Source organism: Panthera leo, chromosome E3, assembly GCF_018350215.1.
Source record: "Panthera leo isolate Ple1 chromosome E3, P.leo_Ple1_pat1.1, whole genome shotgun sequence".
Classification (NCBI taxonomy): domain Eukaryota; kingdom Metazoa; phylum Chordata; class Mammalia; order Carnivora; family Felidae; genus Panthera; species Panthera leo.
Window position 1 is genome coordinate 4,424,577 of NC_056694.1, and position 22,219 is coordinate 4,446,795.

The window sequence follows — 22,219 nt, forward strand, 5'->3', positions numbered from 1 at the left end:
AATGCCTTATACTGGAGGATGACAAATCATTACCATTTGAGGGACAGCCTCTTTATAGAAACTTAGAAAATTTTATCTTCAGTATTCTTACATTTCACTTTAATGAAGTGTGGATATTTCCATATCTTTCCTGTTTGGAGCACCAGATGTTCTTTTGAGGTCACTTTGGTTTCTTCCCCCGCCCCCCCCCCCCCCCCCCCCCGCCTCCGAATATATGAAATTAAGTAGCCCTCGCCCCAGGTAGTTCCTTCTCTGCATCTGTAGTTTCCACCACTTCGGAGATTCCTGTGATCTTGCCCATGCCTCCACGTTTGTACCCCTTTCCTGGCACACATTATTCTTGCTGAGGTCTCCTGCACACGGTCCTTGACACACAGTATCTCCCAGCTCATTAACCACCGGCTCATCGGAACCACTGAATACTGTTCGTACTCAACATTTCACTTCTTTACTTACTCCTACTTCATGTTACCAATACCCTCTAGTTTCCTTGAAGATGTTTATTTAGCATAGGTGCGTCAGTTTGCCTTTTTCTTTTCTTTTTTTTCATGTTTATTTACTTAGGGCACACATGCGAGCGGAGAAGGAGCAGAGAGAGGCAGAGAGAGAGAATTCCAAGTAGGCTCTGCCCTGTCAGCACAGAGCCCGACACGGGGCTCAATCCCATGAACCGTGAGATCATAACCTGAGCCAAAAACAAGAGTTAGATGCTTAACCGACTGAGCCACCCAGGCGCCCCCAGTCTGCTTTTTAGTGGCTTAAGTCTCAGATGTCTCTCTGCCAGAGCTCCTTTTCTCCCGGGAGCCCCTGCAATCCTGCCTGCAGGAAAAGCCACTCACTTCCGCTTCCCAGAGGTTTCTGGAGAACCCATACTTCACGAAGCTGGCAAAGCTGGTGTTGGCTTTCCCGTGTGTCCACCCCACCCAGACAACCATGATACAAAAGGATTCCCCTTCCTTACTTTTAAACTAAACTACCTCAAATTTCTTCTGTTGTCATGCAAGCTTAGCTGGGGGGGGGGGGGGGGGGCTCCTGCCAGGCTGGAGGGCTGTCCTGTGGTCCTGAGCTCAGCGCTTGCTTTCTTGTCCCACTGGCATCATGTCAGGTGATCGTGTAGAGAAAAGAACACGGTTTTGAAGCTGGGCTCAGCAGGTGCCCCTTCACTGTGTTCCTTCACAGAGAGACCACAACTGCCCTGTCGTCCCTTGGAGGACTGACATTATTTTCTCCCCATACTCTGCTCACAAGTCCACGATTCAACTAGTTCACCAATTTTGACAGGAGTTCAGGAGTTACAGCAGTTTGACTGCTTTCACGTGACAGGGAATTTACTTTTTTGTCATGATTACCACTGTGGCAACTGAGGGGGCAGGGGGTTACCTACTAGTTGAATTTCTTCATGGCCTCTGTAGCATTTAATTTGGGGAATACTGTAACACTGTTGTGCAATGGGTCACACGTTTGCCCTCACATTAAAGGGCCTACCGGGGTGGACAAGAAAACTGGGCATGATTTGGGACGGAGTAAGGGGCAGTGGCTGGAGTTTAGCCCTCAGGTGTAAGTGAGCTCGCGTTAATGTCTCTGGCATATTTAAGAGACTTTAGGGAAAAAATCTGAAAAGTTAACTGACCCCAAGCTGAGCAGCAGTAAATGTGGGGATGGTGCGGGGCGGGGGGGGGGGGGCAACCCCCTGATGAAAGAGGCAGGCTCTGGCTGGCATGGGAGGGGGGTCACGGCCTTGCCTGACCACATGCCTAGTGGCTAAGCCCGACAGACTGGAGAGAACCGGCAGCTGCCATGGGGGACCGCACCACCGAGCCCCAACTTTCTGATGACCGCACGTTACGCAAGGCGTTCATCTGTTTACACTGCAAGCTTTGCCTGGTAGGTTAAATGGGAAATGAAATCACGTGCACATAGTCTGCTCCATCCAATGTCATGACTCATCCCCTCGGTGCCACTGAGCTCAACCAGCCCTCTTCCCTCCCCACACCAAGTCCTCATCCTTTTTATGATGCAAAATTGGGCTGTTTCTTTCACATGCACTCATTTGTGCTGTTAACAACAGAGTATCTGTAAAAAAAAAAATTTTTTTTTTTTTAACATTCATCTTTGAGAGACAAAGAGAGACAGAGCGTGAGTGGGAGAGGGGTAGAGAGAGAGAGGGAGACACAGAATCCGAAGCAGGCTCCAGGCTCTGAGCTGCCAGCACAGAGCCCGACCCGGGGCTCGAACTCAGAATGCGAGATCATGACCTGAGCTGAAGTCGGACGCTTACCCGACAGCCACCCAGGCGCCCCAACAATGGAGTATCTTACATTTGCTGAAAGGAAACCTTCTAAATACAATTTCCCATCAAGTCAAACTCACCGTTTTATGTATTTACCTCCAAGCAAGATCACCTCTATGACAGTAATGCAGAAGACGCATCCCGAATTCAGAACGTGAAAAACAACTTGAGAAAATAGGAAATGTTTACACACATTAGTTCTTTATTGGAAGAGGCGGTTCGGACCCATTTATATATGCAAAAGGGAAGGATGACAAAATATGTAATGGCTCTGTCACCTCTTCAAATATTTTACTTAAAATATACTTTATATTAAGCTTTAAGGTCACAGTGTAGGAAATCTCTGTAGTTGCCATTAAAACTACTCTAAGGAGTATTTCCTGCTCAAAATTATGCAGGACTTCAAGATAATATACATGCAGAAAAATACACATATCTTAAGTGCACAGAACACTCAAGATATTGAGCACCCAGATTTAGAAACAGTATTACCAGCACCAGATAAATACCATTTTCAGCCTTGCCTGAGGCTAACGGATATCCTGATTTCTAACTGCATAGAAAGTTTTTCTGTTCTTATACTTTATGTAGGTGGGGTCATACAGTATGTTTGCTCCTGTGTCTGGATATGTGCGTTTTCCTGATTACTAATAACGTAACTGTTAATGATTATCCTCTGGATATCCTCTTAACTGATGTTCCCAATCTTTTTGCCCATTTTCTATTTTTTTCTTGTTGATTTGTAAACGCTCCTTTTAAATTTTTTTAAGTTTTATTTATTTTGAGAGAATGTGGGAAGGACAAAGAGAGAGAATCTCAAGCACTCCCCGCACTATCAGCATGGTGCCCTAAGCAGGGCTCGAACTCACCAAACATGAGATCATTACCTGAGCCAAAATTGAGACAAGAATGCTCAACCAACTGAGCCACCCAGGAGTCCCCGTAAACGCTCTTTTTAAGTTACAGATCCACAGCTAGAAACTATGGCCTGCAGGCCAAATCCGGGCTGTTGCACGTGCTTTTGAACAAAGTATTATTGGGACACAGACATGTTCACAGAGGCTCCAGCCCACAAAGCCCCAAGTACTTATTATCTGGCCGCTTCCAAAAACATTCACCAACCCCTCCCGTATGCTCAAGTCTGCTGTCGTATGTTGTATATATGTTATAAGTATCTTTTCCCTCTGTTTCTTGCCTATTTGCTTTCTTAGTGGGGTCCTTTTGATAAACAGAAGTTTCAAAAAATTAATATATCCAAATTAACTGATTTTATTTTATAGTTCAGTGACTTTGGGATCTTCTTTCTAAAAAAAGTTTTTTTAATGTTTATTTTTGAGAGAGAGCACAAGTAGGAGAGGGGCAGAGAGAGAGGGGGAGACACAGAATCAGAAGCAGGCTCCAGGCTCTGAGCTGTCAGCACAGAGCCGGACGTGGGGCTCGAACTCACGAGCCGTGAGATCATGACCTGAGCCAAAGTCAGACGTTTAACCAACTGAGCCATCCAGGTATCCCCAGTGACTTTGGGATCCTAAGAAAAATTTTGCTTGCTATAAGGTTACATATAGTCTACTAAGTTTTCTTCTTAGAGCTTTATTATTTTACATTTCATATTTAGATCTGCAATCCACATTTCTATTTTCTATTAAGTTATTAAACGCAATGGCAACACATTTATTAGAAAGAACATCTCTCCTATTACACTGGATTATCATTTTCATCAAAAACCAAGTGACTGTATTATGTATAGGTGTTTCTGGAGCCTTTATTGTCCCAATGGTCAATTTGTTTATGTATGTGCCAATACCACACAATTATAATATAATCTCTATGGCTTTATGACAGGTCTTCTTTGATATCAAGCAATGTAAGTTCTTCTGTTCCATCTATTCCAGAAGATATCCTTGACTATTACTGGCCTTCTGAATTTTCATTTGAATTTGAGAATTAGTTTAATTTTGATAAAAAAATTTACTAGGACTTTTAAGATTGCATTGAACTTATGAATTAATTTGGGGATAATTGACATCTTTTTAAGACTGTCCTGGAATCCATGAATCATATAAGTCCCTCTCAAGTTTTGTTTTGTTTTTTTTTTCCTGGATACAGTTTTTGAAAATATGGTGTTGGGTAATTTTCCCTCTAGGCACTTGAGGATTTTTGATGCTATTGTTGAGTGGTATTGCTTTTAAGTTTTTCACTTTTTATGTTCACTGCTGGTATATTAAAACATTTTTTGCATCATGACCTTGTATGCACGGACCTTGCTAAACTTACTCATGTGTTTCCTCAGAATTTTCCATGTACAGAATTACATCATCTGCAAATAAAAGTGTTAATTCTTTCTAATCCTTATGCTCTCTGATTACTTTTATTCCCTTACTCTCCTGGCTAGGTCTTTCTGCAGAATACTGAATACAATTAGTGACAGGAAATAACCTTGTCTTTTTTTTTTTTTTTTTTTTTGAATCTTGGGAGAAAACTTCGCATATTTCAGCACTAGGCATGCTGCCGTTTGGAGTTTTAGACACTCTTCATCCAAGGAAGGAAGTTCCTCTCAAATCCATAGTTTGTGAAGCACATAAACGAATGGTGACTTTACCACCACATGACTTTTCTGCATCCTAGATTACTTCTTTCCATGTGATGTAGTCCAGGAATTAATTTTTGATTATTAAATGACCCCCTTTGTGTTCCTGGAGTAGTAAAACCCATTGATCGATGTTTTATCCTTTTGCCAACATCCGTCTATTCTGTTGGCCCAGAACTGGGTCATGTGACCACTATAAACAAGTTACTGGCGGTCCGAATAGAGTTCTCGTGACTGGTTTACACGAATCAGGATTCACACTCTATGTCATGTGAAGAAACGGCGGATACCCAAACTCTCCCAGCAAGGAATGAGGGGAGAAAGGACACTGAGTTCATCAACTAAAGCTGTCTGACAGAAACCTGCATTTGTCCCAAAATACTGGGAATAAGCAGTGCAGAGAAGAATGGCATAGTATTCAAATCAAATCAAAGTAGAGATGAAATTTCTGAATCACGTGGTATCGGCACATGGCTCGCTCAAACCCACGCAGGATGGCATGAGACTTGTGTGTATCTTACAGACTACACAGTGCAAGGCCCTCTTTCACTGACACAGACTTAACTCCAAATCATCTATGCATAGTTTATGAAAATAGTACTTTAAACTTTTTTTGCTCAAACGTAGTTGAAAACGTTATAAAAACCACGGGCTTACAATTTATTGATGGGCATTCATGAAAAACCCATTTGTAAATACCTTCAAACAAATAGAAAATTATGTATTTAACTATCTGGTACTTATCAAATGTTTCACCAACAATATACAATCCCGTGTTAGTACATTTTGCCACCTTAATACTCAAATTAGAATACTGCCTTTTCCCAAATAATTCAAATCCAAGTTTGCATAGAATTACTGATAGAACACATTTTTAAAACATGATAGAAACTGCCATATATGTACTGTCCTCATTATAAACTCCTGATGATTTTATACAATGGTTTATTCAGAGCTGATAGCTTCTGGTATCTTCCCTATAAACATGTGAATTTACATCAGAAATATGGCTTTCAGTATAACAATTTCCAAGACAACAGATTTTCCCACATTCATTACTTAGACAGATCTCACCTTGGTGTGATTCCCTGATATGTAAATACAATTTGAATTCCAAAATAAATATTAAATAGTTATCAAGTTTCACGCCTGTATAAATTATCTAGTGTCCAATGAGTTGTAGGGTCTTGCTCTGAAGGCTCTGTTTCTTCTTGCATCCTTAGGGACTCTTCTCTGTGAAAAACATTAGGTGAAGATGAATCCAGTGCCTGAAGCATTTTCCCCATTCAGAAGCACGAACTCTCAGACACTGATCTTGGACTCCTTGTTGGATCTCAATACACTCAGAGGGCTCTGACTTCACAGGAGATCCCCCACAGCCAGTACGTTCACACTCCCTCTCCTGTGAATTCTCTGATGGCTATTGAAGGCTGACCTGTGGTGGAATTTTTTCCCACACTCGTTACATTCGTAGGGCTTCTCTCCGGAATGAGTCCTGTAGTGCACGGTGAGGTAGGACTTCTGAGAAAAGACTTTTCCACATTCGTTACATTCGTAGGGCTTCTCTCCCGAATGGCTTCTATAGTGTACAGTGAGGTTCGACATCCGAGAGAAGACTTTCCCACATTTACTACATTCATAGGGCTTCTCTCCCGAGTGGATCCGATGGTGGATAGTGAGATAGGACTTCTGGGAGAAGAACTTCCCACATTCATAACACTCATAGGGCTTCTCGCCCGTGTGCACTCTTTGATGTCTAAAGAGGGAGGAGTTATGGGAGAAGGTTTTCCCACATTCGCTACAACCATAGGGTTTCTCTTCCGAATGACTTCTATAATGTATAGTGTAGTAGGACAACTCAGAGAACAATTTCCCACATATGTTACATTCATAGGATTTCTCCCCTTTCGGAAGTGACTGGTGCCCACTGAAGGCTGAACCGTCAAGGAAGATTTTCCCACATTCGTTACATTCATAGGGTTTCTCTCCTAAAGGAGCCGGAGGATGGTCGGTGAGATAGGAGAACTGAGAGAACTTTCCGCATTCACTACATTCGTGGGGTTTCTCATCTGTGTGTACCTTCCGATGTCTAATGAAGGCGGAATTTAAATTGAAGGTTTTGCCACACTCATTACATTCATAGGGTTTCTCTTCTAAATGACTTCTGTAATGGATGGTGAGGTACGACACCCGAGAGAAGAACTTGCCACACTCACTGCACTGATAGGGTTTCTCTCCTGTGTGTGTCCTCTGATGGGTAATGAGTGTAGATTTTCGGTAGTAGGATTTCCCACACTCGTTACATTTGTAAAGTTTCTCTCCAGTATGCGTTCTCTGGTGGTCACTGAGGGCAGACTTGCGGGAGAAGGATTTCCCACATTCATTACAGGGGTAGGGTCTCTCTCCTGAATGATTCCTCTGGTGCAAGGTCAGATGGGTCTTTTGGCAGAAGGTTTTCCCACACTCATTACATTCGTAGGGCTTCTCGCCTGAATGAGTCCTCAGGTGTTGGGTGAGATGTAGCTTCTGACAGAAGGTTTTCCCACACTCATTGCATTTATAGGGCTTCTCCTCCAAGTGGGATCTCCGATGGACGGTGAGGGTTCCCTTTTGGCTGAAGGACTTCCCACATACATTACATTCATAAGGTTTCTCTCCCGTGTGGGCCCTCTGATGTATGATTAACTTTGACTTTTTACAGAAGGATTTCCCACACTCGCTGCACTCAAAGGGCTTCAATTCCATCTGCGATCTCTGGTAAACATTAAAATTTGACATCTGGATGAAGTCTGACCCGGAGTCATTCCATTCGTAGGGCTTCTCCCCCATATAAGCTCTCTTATGAGTAAGGAAAACAGCTTCGTTGTCTAAGGCTTCCATGCATTCACTGTATTCAAAGGGTTTCTCCAAAAGATTAACGTTCTGAAGAATACTTTCTGCGTTTTGAGAATAGCCTTCCCCATTTTGGTTACACTCATAGGGTTTGTCTCTGTGGTCCATCTTTCCGCACTCGCTACATTCACTGGGTTTCTTTCTCGCATAGCTGCCGTCACTGATGATTAATTCTGAAGTCGATTCTAAATTCTTTCCACATGAGACACAAGTGTGAGATAGGACGCTTGAAGGAACAAGGCTTGTTTCCACATTATGTGTTGTATCAAACGCATCCTCTCTCTCCTCATTTGGGGTTTTGCTGTTGGCAGAAACAGCCTGCCTTGAAATGTCATCTCCATTTTCTGGGATTCTCTCTATCAGGTCATCAACTTTCCAGACTTCTAAAAAGGAATAAAATTAAACAAACCTTGTGAATCTGAACACAACAGGTACAGAACGGGCTGACTCTGGCTGTATGGCCAATCTCTGCAATAAAATAGTCACAAGTGTACAATCGTCTGTTCCCCTTTGTTTGTCCTACAAGACAGACAGACACACACACAAATACGCACACATATGGGGATGGGGTAGACACAGGAAAGGGACAAGTGGGATAGGACTGAGAACTATAGACAAAAGGGAGAATAAATTCACACCGAATAAAGTACCTTTATTACTTCACAAACTATGTTCAAAACTTTGGTAGAAAAGGTGAAATAAACCTTTCACCGACATTTGATGAGCAGAGGGCAATGTCACTGAAAGAGCACTAGATTAGGGCGGACGTGGGGGGAATCTGGAGCACATCGGTCAGGCGGCAGAAGAAGAGTAATTGATGTACGAACACTCAAAGAAAATAATCAAGTATGGTCTACGTTTGGAAGCAAGAGATCACCATTTATGTTAAACTGTAACATACTGCTTCACACTTAGATTACCATGGTGACATTCTCACTAGCCCAGACCCTTCCAAAATTTTTGCCTTTCTACTCTGTACATAAATCCAAATAATCATTCTAAAAATTTCAATCTCCTCATCTTTAGAGACAGTCCCCCACCCTGTCCCCCAGTTCCTCTCCCCTGGGAGTCTCCGACTCCCCAGCCCTGGTTCACCTTCACCTGGAAGGAGAGTTCCTTCCAGGCACATAATTGCCTGAAAGAAATGCAAGATGGACCCGATGGCAAGAGACCCGGCCGCTCAGATCGGCTCTCTGAAGTGTTCTGACGGGCTTACGTAAGCCTAACTGCACTTATTTGCACAACAGAGTGTGGCGGCTAAGAGGACAGAGATGAGGCCACCTTGATTCAAATCCACCACTACTGGCTGGGACTGGAGCAAGGTATTTAACTGTGATGCGGCTTCACACAGCTGAAATATGCCCAGACCACCGGGCTGGGAAAGGACCAACTTAGTGCATGCAAATCGCTCAGAATAGTATATGAAACAAATGCCCATCAATTTCCTTTCAACTTGCTGACCTCAATTTCCTAAAACCAGTCATGTCCCTGACGTAACACCAAATGAATCCGGAGAACAAAGAGTTTCCATACACGCAGGTTTCATTTTGTACAAAACCTTGAATGTCAGATTTCTAAAGTGGCCCCCACAGTATTAACTTTTATTTCTGCGTATCTTACAAGTTTTTGGAGCCTCTGAGCTATTATCATTAGCGGCTCTCATCCACAATCAGTGCAATGGCCGACAGTTCTGTGCTCAGAAATCTACACCATCCCTGGCCCCAAAGCCCCAAAGACCAATAGGAAAAAACAGAGAATTTATCATTCACCAGTAAGATTTTGCAATTACCTGGATTCACAAATATACTCAAAGTAGCAATTTGCTAGTCTTCCAAAAATACCTCCTGCTCCAGGAAGCCAGGCTATGCCCACTTATTCCCAACCACCAGCCTGTGCTCATGCCCTTGTTCATTCAATGTGGCTTTCAGCGCTGGCTACACTCAAAACCTATCTATGCTTCAGGGGAAGCTCTAAAATATTTATTAAATCTTGGGGCACCTGGTGGCTCAGTCAGTTTAAGTGTCTGACTTCAGCTCAGGTCGTATCTCACAGTTTGTGGGTTCAAGCCCCACGTCGGGCTCTGCGTGGACAGCGTGGAGCCTGCGTGGGTTTCTCTTTCTCTCTCTCTCTCTGCCCCTCCCTCACCCATGCTTTCTCTCTCTCTCTCAAAATAAATAGTAAGTATAAAGTTGAACAAAGATCAAAATGGCTGCAGTAATGCTTCCATGAAGCTCAATTTTTTTTTTTTTTTTTTTTTAGATTTTATTTTTAAGTGATCTCTATACCCAGTGTGGGGCTCAAACCCACAACCCTGAGATCAAGAGTTGTGTGCTCCTCTGACTGAGCCAGCCAGGTGCCCTGAAGCTTGATTTTAATTTTTTTTTAAATTTTATTTTTTAAACATTTATTTATTTTTGAGACAGAGAGAGACAGAGCATGAATGGGGGAGGGTCAGAGAGAGAGGGAGACACAGAATCCGAAACAGGCTCCAGGCCCTGAGCGGTCAGCACACAGCCCGACGCGGGGCTCGAACTCACGGACCACGAGATCATGACCTAAGCGGAAGTCGGACGCTTAACCGACTGAGCCACCCAGATGCCCCATTAATTTTTTTTTTTTAATGGTTACTTGTTTTTGAAGGAAAGACAGAGAGTGAGCAGGGGAGGAGCAGAGAGAGAGAGGGGGAGACAGAATCCGAAGGAGGCTCCAGGCTCTGAGCTGTCAGCACAGAGCCTGATGTGGGACTTGAACTCACAAACCGTGAGATCACGACCTGAGCCGAAGTCAGATGCTCAACCAACTGAGCCACCCCCCGAAGCTCAATTTTAAAGTAACCTTCTTCCTGTCTTCCTCTCCTTTCTTCTCAGCCCATTCAGGAACCCGTCACCCCCCCGAAGACTAGCAATGCTGGCGGCATGTACAGTTCTGTCGAGACCCGCTAGATCCTGTATTTCCCTATAAAACCGCCAGTGCCCTGCTCCTGGCGGGCTTGGAGTTTTGAAGGCCACAGCGTGCTGCAGCCTCCTTTGGCCGGCAAAGCGACGCAACTACTGTTCCTCTTTACCCCGAACTCTGTGTCTTTGTTGTATTTTGGCTGCAAAGCACAGAGGTCCGTTTTCAACAATTTAGGGCCTGCATTCAGCACCACCAAACAGAGCACAGGTGCACCCTCGGCGGAGCAGCTCAGGGAGGGGACAGGTTTTGGTGGCTGAGTGCACAGAGGAGGGAGTGAAATGGGCAGAAAACCAGCCCAAGGCATTTCATAGCAAGGAAGGAAAAACAGAAAGAATGAACGTGAGAGTCTCAAGCTAATTTTTCTCCTAGACTTCTGAACGCCAGAAAACAAAGGAATTCTGTGCTACTGGGGGGAGGCTAAGTTACTAGGGGGGAGACGGAGGTAGGAGGAAGGCACCGGATCCTTAGCACAGGCTCACGCGGAGGTTCCCCACAAGTGCAAATCAAATGCAAAAGGAAAGCAGCCTGCACGGGCGCCTGGGCTCAGAGCTGCCTTCAGTGACTCCCAGGGGTCTGGGGCCACCATGTTTAAAACCGTAACATGCTCCTGACGTACCTGGACGACTCCGACACGGCAGGTCACCTTCCACTACCCACGGCTCCTCTCCCTGCTCCAGCTTGAGGATCACTTTCGGTTTGGTGCTGTCGTACCCTGTGAGTGAGGAATGGAGGCAGGCTGGGACCGGGTGCACACCTTTCAGGTCTCTGAGTCCAAGATGCTGCCTCGGAGGCTGCCTGATCGAGTGCCCGGTTTTGCACCTTAGCAAAATCCAGACGTTTCGATGGAGGATTAAACAGACAAATAGCCTCCCGGGAGCCCAAAGAGAGTTAAATGGTCCTATCATTTATTTCTTCAAACTTGAGGGAAGAAAATCACTAAATTGGCAGGCCCCCCCGCCCCGCCCCCCAAAGCAGCAACCGGACAGCAGGCTCTCCTCACCCACGGAGACAAGGTGGCTGTAGTTCTCCAGCATCACGTCCCGGTAGGTGGTCTTCTCCTCCGGCTCCAGCTGCTGCCACTCCTCCTGGGTGAAGTCCACGGCCACGTCCCTGAATGACACTGGTCCCTGTAATGGCACGGTGATCGAAACCGGTAACACGGAGGAGATGTGTGGGCACAGGAGCTGACCAAGTTCGCCAGTAAAATGAACTATGAACACTGAAAATCTGACTTTATGTCACAGATTGTACAATAAAACAAACCATACTGGAAATATACTGTCTTTGGGTCCTTTTCATTAAGTGTTTATTTATTTTTGAGAGTGAGAGAGAGAGAGGGAGAGAGAGAGAGAGAGAGAGAGAGAGAGAGAGAGAACAAGCGGGGGAGGGACAGAGAAGGAGACACAGAACCCGAAGCAGCGTTCAGGCTCCGAGCTGTCAGCACAGAGCCTAACTTGGGGCTTGAATCCACGGACCGTGAGATCATGACCTGAGCCTAAGTCAGATGCTTAGCCAACTGAGCCACCTAGGTGCCCCTGTCTTTGGTTCCTTTAACTGCCCCCCTAAAAACCAAACCCCCAAACCAGAAAACCAACGGAGTTCCCATTCTGCCAGTGGGCTGAGTTTTGGGGGACGTGAGGTGAGTAAAGCTCCTGCCAGGGCAACACCACACAAATGGACAAGCATCGGATTCCCTGGCCTTCTCTCCGGCCACCTTTCCTAGCGGGGCCTCCGGCCCCCTCTTCACAGGGTGCGCATAGGGCCCGTCCACGGTCTCCTCCTTCCTGCCTGACGCACCTCCTGCTTCAGCTCTTTCATCTTGGACTTTGACCCTCACGGGGGCTACCTGGGGCCACCCGTGTGGCTAAGTGTTCTACTTCCTCCCTGTGTTGGTCCAAACAGCGCATCTCAAATACCCCTCTCTTGCAGCGACACGGTTGGTTGTGCTGACGAACGCCCGAGACGTCAAGGTGAGGTCTATCGCAGGGAGAGTGCCTTAACAAACTTTGAATGTTGGGGCACCTGGGTGGCTCAGTCGGTTAAGCGGCCGACTTCCACTCAGGTCATGATCTCGTGGTCCGTGAGTTCGAGCCCCACGTGGGGCTCTGTGCTGACAGCTCAGAGCCTGGAGCCTGCTTCGGATTCTGTATCTCCCTCTCTCTCTCTGCCCCTCCCCCGTTCATGCTCTGTCTCTCTGTCTCAAAAATAAATAAATGTTTAAAAAAAAATTAAAACAACAACAACAACAAACTTTGAATGTTATGCTGCCAGGCTTGGCGTCACAGGGGTGGTGGGGTACTGCACGGGGTTCAGGGGGAAAGATGCGGACGTGAAAAAGGACCAATGCCTGAAAACAGACAGCATCAGTACTGAACAGGTTGGCAGGGAAGAACAGGGCAAAGAGACCAAGACCCTTCTCCAGGACTACTTTTCCTTTTTTAATGTTCATTTATTTATTTTGAGAGAAAACGCAAGCAGGGGAGGCACACAGAGAGAGGGAGAGAGAGAGAATTCCAAGCAGGCTCCACACAGCACAAGGCCCGACATGGGGCTCGAACTCACGAGCCGTGAGGTCATGAACTGAGCCAAGATCAAAAGTCAGACACTTAACCGACTGAGCCACTCGGGTGCCCCAAGGACAGCTTTCTGACGATAAGAGTTGATTCCAATTCAGGAGAGGACGCCGAAGGTACACAGTCACTTTCCAGCCTCGAAAAGAAAACGAAATCCTCTCAAAGTCCAGTTCAAAGCAATATAAAAACAGAGACTGTTACCTAGAGCAGGCGTCTCTGAGGAGACTCCGGAGATGTGGGGTCGAGAAGAGGAGAACTGAGAGCTGCGGAACACAGAGCTGCACGCAGGGCACACGCTGGGCACCGCAAGAGAGGAGGGCGGACTGTGATGGAGCCCTGGAGCATCCCCAGGCCCATCGGGAGGGCCCGGGGTTCCCTGTCGGCAGCGGAAGTGAAGGGAAATTAACCACAGGCCTACCTGAGCAGCCTGGGTGGCTCCCGGTTTTCAGTGCACGCAGCAGCCAGATGAGGGTCGGATGGTAAGAACGCTCTGGCCGCGGGCACTGCGGCCACACACACTTCAGAGCCTCTGTAATTAGGGTGGCCACACGCTCACCGTCCAAACCGAAAACTTCCGTGTGGGGTAAATGTTAAACCAGAAGGAATACAGGTGCAACAAGACGGTCTCGGGCAAACCAGGACATACGTGAGCTCCATCCGTGTTGGACACGGATGATTTTCCTGAGGGCAGTGTCTGTCAGCACAGAGCCTGATGCAGGGAAGGCGCGGCCTGGAGCCTGCTTCTGATTCTGTGTTTCTCTCTTTCTCTGCCTCTCTCTCTCTCTCTCTCTCTCTCAAAAATGAATAAACATTAAAAAGAAAATTCTTTTCTAAATAGCATTCCCAGGGGCGCCTGGGTGGCTCAGTTGGTTGGCTAAGTATCCAACTCTTGATCTTGGCTCGGGTCATGATGTCATAGTTCGTGAATTCAAGCCCCATGTCGGGCTCTGAGCTGACAGTGTGGAGCCTGCTTGGGATTCTCTCTCTGCCCCTCCAACTCTCTCTCTCAAAATTAACTAAACAAATAGAATTACCATAGGATCCAGCAATTCTTTTGAGTGTACGCTTGTTAAGAACTGAAAGCAGGGCCTTCAAAGAGCTACTTTTATGTTCACAGCAGCATTACGTACCGTCGCTAAAACACACAAGTAACCCAAGCGTCCACCGACAGGCGAAGAGATAAGCAAGATGTGGTCCATATATACAACGGAGTCATCCTCAGCCTTAAAAAGAAAGGAAATCCTGGCACCTGCTCCAACATGGACGAACTCTGAGGACACTATGCTCGTTGAAAATAAACCAGTTACAAAACGACGAACAGTGTGCGAATCTACTTAAATGAGCAATCACACTCAGAGACAGAAAGGAGAATGGCTGAAGGGGCTGGGAGAGAAGGGGAGTTATTATCTGATGCGGAACAGAGTTTCAGTTTTGCAAGATGAGAAGTATTCTTGAGATGGTTGATGGTGATGGTTGCCTAACAATGTGAATGTACTTAATGCCAACCAACTGGGTATCTTAAAATGGTTAAAACAGTGAATGAATTTCATGTCGTGTGGAATTTACCACAATAAAAACACTGGAAGAAAAAAATGAAGTGATATCTACCTAAAACACGTATCGCTAATCCACTAACTTCTAGAGCTCCGCAGACTTCCCCTCCACAAGGGAAAGCGCAAAATGGGGTCATTAGGTGAATATATTCACGTTAGCTATTAGGAATTTTTCTCTCAAAAATTGAAATTAAAAAAATCAAGAATTCTCACCAATTGAGGAAAAGCGAGTAAGTAAAAGCTAAGCATCAAGGTGAGCTGGTCAGCAATAATGGAATCAATTTCATAAAGGAAACGACTTACAATTTTTCCACTGATTTATATTTTTTAACAAATTAAGCAGGATATTGCTTCCATAACATGAGAACATTCTCCTAAAAACAGCCATCACAAAATGCTTAGAGATTAAAGACCAAATTGTTGAATTTTTTTAAATCCCCAAGGAACAGGCTTAAATAACAAATGGGACACAAAATAAATAATCTAGGAAATCTCTCAGATAACTAGAAATTGAAATGATGAGATAAAGCTTGCGATATGAAAGCCAAATCTGACAGATTTGACATTTTCACAACGAACGAGAAAAAAAAAAAAAAAAAAAACAACTGAAAACGATACCTGAGCTGAAGAATCAAGTAAGCCTTCGCATCAAAAGGGGCCATCCAATTCGCAAACAGGACTACTGGGAGGAAAATACAGATCTAGAAATTTCCTGACAAAATACCCAAAGCGGAAAAATTAAGGAAAAAAAATCCTAAAAAGTTACAAGGGTGGAAAAAATACCCTTAGGTACCCCTGGGAACTGCCATTCTACTTCTCACCTGAGAAAAACCCACAGAGAACTGCCCACTGCTTGCGAAGGAAAAAGGATTTCGAACCCAGAACCATATATGAAGCCAAGCTATCACTGAGGCGTGCAGACATTATAAAGGTATTTGCAGCGAAGCAGGACAACTGATTTATCAAAGGGAACACTTTCCTTCAAACACTCGAGATACCCTTCCACCCCAGCCCGAACAGGGGGTACAGAAACCCCAGCGGAGGAGGGAAGAAGGTTTCCAGAGTTGCTGCCAGGAGTAGTTCGGGTGACCGCGAACACTGAACTCGTATTTCAGAAGAGAAGCGCTCAGCAAATGTGCCCCACGGCCCTGCTACTTACAAAGTCTTCATCAACAAGGGGTTTATATCACTTACAAAGTGTGCATCAACAAGGGTTCAAACCACACTGATCCGGATGCCACGGCTGAGACTGCCCAAGACTGCAGAGTTGAGCTGACTGGCCACCCAGAGCAGGGCGTCCCAGTTGGTCCAGGCCGAGGGAGCCTGTGAACTGCCATGGAGAGTAAGAACCTCCTGGGTCCTCAGTCCACACGGCAAGGAGTACCAGGATCAGAAGACTGATCGATCAATAAATAGGATAGATAAAATTACACGGTATCTCTTACATCAACACAAACATCCACAACGAAACATCAGCAAACAGAATCCAACACCAGACTGAAACGGTAACATATAATATCTAAGCGGCACTTACTCCAAAAATACAGACCTGTTTAATCTTTGAAAAGCCACTGACATAACATGCCATTATAATACAGCTAAGAAAAGACTGATCTCCACAAAGATGCTGCAAACACCTGACAATATCTGAACTACATACGTGATTAAAAAATTCCTCACGAAAACAGAAATGGATACTTCACTAGCACGGACTTGCATACACGCACACACTCTTGTACCCTGATACGCAAAGTACGTGTGATGCGTGCATACACGTACCCATCTCAATCACACACAAGCACATGTATGCTTTTTAAGTTTACACAGATGAGGACACGCACGCACATGTGTATTTATGGAGACTTCTCAGTTCTAAAATCGGGGTTTTACTTAATGGACAAACACTAGACTCATTCTCAGTGAGATCGGGAACGGGGCAAAGTGCTACCTCCGATTGGAGAAAAACAATCAGAGGCATAACAATCAACAGAGAAAAAGTGAAACTATTATTCGCAGGTGATACACTACACCTAGAAAACTCAGAGAGTCAAAAACAAAACCAACTCAATGAAAGGATTGTGTTAGATGACAGGATACAAAATCAACACACAGAAAGCAACAGCCCTCAGGGTGCCTGGCTGGCTCGATGGGAGGAGCTGGCGACTCTTGATCTTGGGGTTGTGAGTTTGAGCCCCAGGCTGGGTGTAAGGATTACTTAAATAAACTTAAAAAAGAAAAAAAAAGAAAGAAAAAAGAAAATCTCAAAAAAACAAAACAAAGCCAAAAACCCTCGTTACGTAAAAAGAAGCGTACAGTTTACAGAGCAACAGAAAAGATAAAACTGTTAATAAGAAATGTATAGTGTTATGCTAAGTGAAATAAGTCATACAGAGAAAGACAGATACCATATGGTTTCACTCTTATGTGGATCCTGAGAAACTTAACAGAAGACCATGGGGGAAAAAAAAAGTTAGAGAGGGAGGGAGGTGAACTATAAGAGATTCTTAAAAACTGAGAATAAACTGAAGGTTGGCGGGGGGTGGGGGAAAGGGGAAAGTGGGTGATGGGCATGGAGGAGGGCACCTGTTGGGATGAGCGCTGGGTGTTGTATGGAAACCAATTTGACAATAAATTTCATGTATTAAAAAAAAAATGTGTAAAATCTATAGCAGGAAAACTTTAAAAACAGTCCCGAAGGACACAGAGGTACACTTGAACAAATGGCATGACGCTTTGTTCCTGCACAGGTCAACTCAGTAACACAAAGATGCAAGTTACCCCCAATTACTTTACAGATGTGTGATCCCAACAAAAAGATCAAAAAACTTTTTTCGTGTGGGGCCTGGGTGGCTCGGTCGGTTGAGTATCTAACTTCTACTGAGGTCATGATCTTGCGGCTCGTGTTTTCGAGCCCTGAATTGGGCTCTATGCTGTCAGCACAGAGCCCACTTCTGATCCTCTGTCTGCCTCACTCTGAACTTCCCCAACTTGCACTCTCTCAAAAATAAACAAACATTTAAAAAAAAAAAAAAAAAGCTTTTGCCTGGAACTAGGCAAGCTGGCACTAAAGTTCATATGAGGGGAAGAAATCAAGAACAATTAGAAAAATCTCCAAAGAAAGCAGCAGTTTAGGGGGCCTAACCCTACCAGTTTTAAAACACAACCTTCATGGGGCGCCTGGCTGGCTCAGTCAGAAGAGCATGAGACTCTTGATCTTGGGGTTGTGTGTCCAAGCCCCACATTACTTAAATAAATATTAAAAAAAAAAAAAAAAGACCCCAACCTTTATGAATGAAATGGTTTGGTTCAGCACGAGAATGGAGACGTGTCTGTGACGTAGAGCACCAAGTCTAAAAACAGACTTTACAATAATCCACGGAACTGACTGCAATAAACAGTGTTGGAGTAACGGTAGTCATTTGGGCATGGACAAAACAGCATCCGTATCTTACACCATAAAAGAAAAAAGTCCAACTGATCAGTGATCTAAATGTAAAATATTCAGCAACACAGAAAACAAACAAACACAAACTATGGGTGAATTTCCCCATAACCAGTGCGGGGAAAGGTTTCTAACTATGACTCAAGATATTGGGACTGCTTTCAGCCAAGATGAAGAAGGACTGGATTTACCCTCCCTCCTGAAAGGACACCAAAAAACAGAATATACAAAGCTGTGGTCTCCAAGACGCTGATCTTGAAGCAACGATCATGGACAGTAATCAGAGACAGGAAATAAACAAGGTGAGGCCTGTGGTTACTGCCTTGAGAGTTTCCAGCCCTGCAGCAGGGAGCGAGAACCCAAACAGAGGTGAGGACGGTTGACACACTGGGGAAACAGGTAGGAAAGTATAGCCCGTACAGAAAATCATCAATCAACCAAAGTGGGCCCAGAGCAGACACGGATGTTATAAGCGCCAGAGCACAACACAACAGTTTATAACGGGATTCCTTATGTTCAAAATATCTGAGTGGGAACAGGGAGGATATAAATAAAAACTCAGACTGAACTTCTGCACATAAAAGCTACAGTGTCTGAGATGAAAAGTACAGCGGACTAGATGAACACACTAGAAAGATCAGCCAACTCAAAGCACAGCAACAGAAGCTTATATAAGATGAAGCACCCAGAGAGAACAGAGTTTGAAGAGAATGAAGAGTGTGAGTGAGCTGTGGGACAACTTCAAGTGGCGGAACATACAGGTAAGAGGAATCCATGCAGGGCGGATGGACGGGGAGACGGGGGGCATAGCTGAAGAAATATGATCAAAAATTTCTCACAGTTGCCGAAAATCATGAACACACAGATCCAAGAAGTTCAAGGAGATCCCCAAGCACAGAGACACGAAGAAAACAATACCAAGACCTCTCACAATCAAACTGCTCAAAACCAGAAACAAAGAGAAAAGTTTAGGGGTGCCTGGGTGACTCAGTCAGTCAAGCGTCTGACTCTTGATCTCAGCTCAGGTCATGATCTCCCAGTTCGTGAGTTCGAGCCCCGCCTCGGGCTCTGTGCTGACAGTGTAGAGCCTGCTTGGGATCCTGTTTCTGCCTCTCTCTCTGCCCCTTCCACCCCCTTCTCTGAAAATAAGTAAATAAAACTTAAAAACTTAAACGCAGCAAGAGGAAGAAAAATAAAAACCAGGTTATATAAAGAGAAGGAAGGTGAGGAGGACATCATATTTCTCTTGGAAACAACGTAAGCCAGAAGACAGCAGAGGAACCGGTTTGAAGCACAGGAGAAAAACCAGCATAGCTCCCTTGACATAAAAGCCAACGCAAAAATAAAGGCGTTTTCAGACATACAAGGCCTGAAGGAATTCATCATCAACTAGAAGAAGAGGTGACGGAAGTCCTTCAGGCAGAAGGAAAATGACAGAAAATAAGAATCTGGATTTTTTCAGAAAAAATAGTAACTATGCTATTCTCCCTTATTCTTTAAAAGATAGCTGTTTACATAACAATCACAATGTACTGCGGGGTTGATCCTGCCTGTAAAAGCAAAATGCAACAACAGTTTAAGGACCCAGAAGGGACAAATGGAAGGGACCATAAGCTTCCTGCATGCTAAGCAAAAGAGAACATCACTTCAAGAGAAATTGTGATGAATTAAAGCTGCATACTACAAACCCTAAAGCACCCACTGAAATAAAAACCGTGCTATAGCTAACAACCCCACAAAGGATGTGAAATGGAATCATAAAAAAAATTCAATTAGTCGAAAGGAAGGGAGACAAGGAAGAAAGAGGAGACAAAGCTGATGGGACAACTAGAAATCAGAGACAATGGACTACAACCTAGCCAGTTATGCCAATAATTGTATTAGGTGTAAATGGCCGAAGCGGCCCAATTAATAGAAACTGTCAGACTGGATTAAAAAAAAAAAAAAAAAAAAAAAGCAAGACCCCACTATGTGCTGTCTACAGGAAATGCACTTATTAAAAAAATGTTTATTTATTTATTTTGAGAGAGGGAGTATGTGTGCATGAGCGGTGGAGGGACAGAGAGAGAGAGAGAGGGGGAGAAAATCCCAAGCAGGTTCCACAATGTCATCACAGAGCCAGACAGGGGGCTCGAATTCAGAAACTGCAAGATCACGACCTGAGCCAAAATCAAGAGCAGACGCTTAACTGGAAATAAAAAATTGCTATAAAGGAAATTACTGGGAAAACTTGTTAAATCAGAAGGTGAACTATAGATTCGATAAAAATATTATATCAAAGTTACATTTCCTGAATTCAGTATCTTTGATCTCAGGAGGTACAATCTGAAAAGGGACATGACAGATGACATCCGCTCTCAAACGGTTCAGAAAAAAAATACATATATACACAGAGATAATAAAGCAAATGTGGGAACATGTCAAAATCTGGACTCTCTGGGCAAAAGGAACACGGGAGTTCTTTGTACGATCCTTGCAAGTGTTGTGCAATTTGAAGTTTTTTCAAAATAAAATGCTGAATAAAAACAAAAGCTATCAAATATATAGGGGATGTTTCAAAAGACTCAGAAACCAATCTGAAGAGATTCCTCTGGTCAAAGACAGATCCAACTAGACACCAAATAGAGTGACAACTTCAGTGTACTGAAAAACTTAAAACGCGTCTAAACCCGTGAGCTAATGATAACAAAACGAAACACGCAAACAAAATTCCTGTTGCACAGGAGCCTACTCAATATTGTGGAAATTATCTTTTCTGTGTGAACCACAGAACGATTTGAGAGATGCTTTCCTTTAGAAAAGTATTCTAGCTAGTAAATGAAGAAGAAATGGTAAAGCGGCATGTATCACCTTGTCTCCCCTGAAGAATTGGCAATGAACATCAGCCAATGGGAGGTTAACATCACACACAAAAAAGACAGGCTTAGAACACGGCCTCCAGGAGAAAGTAGACAAGGGTCATGAGGAACAAAGTCTTGCCAAAGGAACTGAACGTAAGTGGGTAAACTTCCCAAGCTAACTACCAATTTTACAAGACTTACTGGGAATTAAAAAAAAAGAAAAAAAGTGTGAAAGTTAAAATGACAGCAATGTGATACAGACCATGGGAAACTAAGGATAAACCCGATTTCTTCAAAACATAAATTACAAAGTAACACAAGAGACACACAGGGGGAGCTACTATTGAAAGATTTAAAAGACAGGGCGCCTGGGTGGCTCTGTCAGTTGAACGTCTGACTCCTGGTCTTGGCTCAGGTCACCATCTCGATCGTGGGATCTCGTGAAATCGAGTCCCACGTGGGGCTCTACAATTGACAGCATGGAGCCTGCTTGGGATTCTCTCTCTCCCCCCACCCCTCTCTCTGACCCTTCCCCACTCGAGATCTCTCTCTTTCTCTCCCTCTCAAAAATAAATGGATAAACATGAAAAAAAAAATTTAGGGGCACCTGGTGGCTCAGTCAGTTAAGCATCCGACTTCGGCTCAGGCCATGATCTCACAGTTCATGAGTCTGAGCCCCATGTTGGGCTCTGCTGACAGCTCAGAGGATTCTGAGGCATTGACACAGAGGATTCTGTGTCTCCCTCTCTCTGCCCCTCCCCGCTCACACTCGTGTCTCTCTCCCTGTCAAAAATAAATACACATTTAAAAAAAAATTTAAAAGACTTATCGGCCAGCCACAACATGTGGACTCTTACACGTATCCTGATTGAAAAGAACAAACCCAAAACATTCAGAAAACTGTGAACCTCTGAACACCAGATATTACATATTAAAAAAGAGAGATAATGTGGGCTATCTCCACCCCCTCTTTCAAAGACTCCTCATCAGCTCAAGGTATTTACAGAAATACTTCAAGTGACTTGTTTTAGAGGCCAAGAACCAAGAGACACCAGGAGAAAGTATCCGTTTGTAAGTAACAGGTCAA

The 22,219-nt window shown here is 44.4% G+C and overlaps 1 protein-coding gene across 2 annotated transcripts in view; it reads right to left on the reverse strand.

Moving 5' to 3' along the window:
* Window positions 1-3,729: 3,729 nt before the first annotated feature.
* Window positions 3,730-22,219, reverse strand: part of RBAK (RB associated KRAB zinc finger) — a 30,008-nt gene continuing 11,518 nt past the window's right edge. For both annotated transcript variants that reach the window (XM_042922840.1, XM_042922841.1), the window contains exons 3-5: window positions 11,725-11,851; window positions 11,341-11,436; window positions 3,730-8,152 (exon numbers count right to left, since the gene is read on the reverse strand). In XM_042922840.1, coding sequence (XP_042778774.1) covers window positions 6,237-8,152; window positions 11,341-11,436; window positions 11,725-11,851 — 2,139 coding nt within the window. In that variant the 3' untranslated portion in view covers window positions 3,730-6,236. The remainder of the gene's footprint in view (window positions 8,153-11,340; window positions 11,437-11,724; window positions 11,852-22,219) is intronic.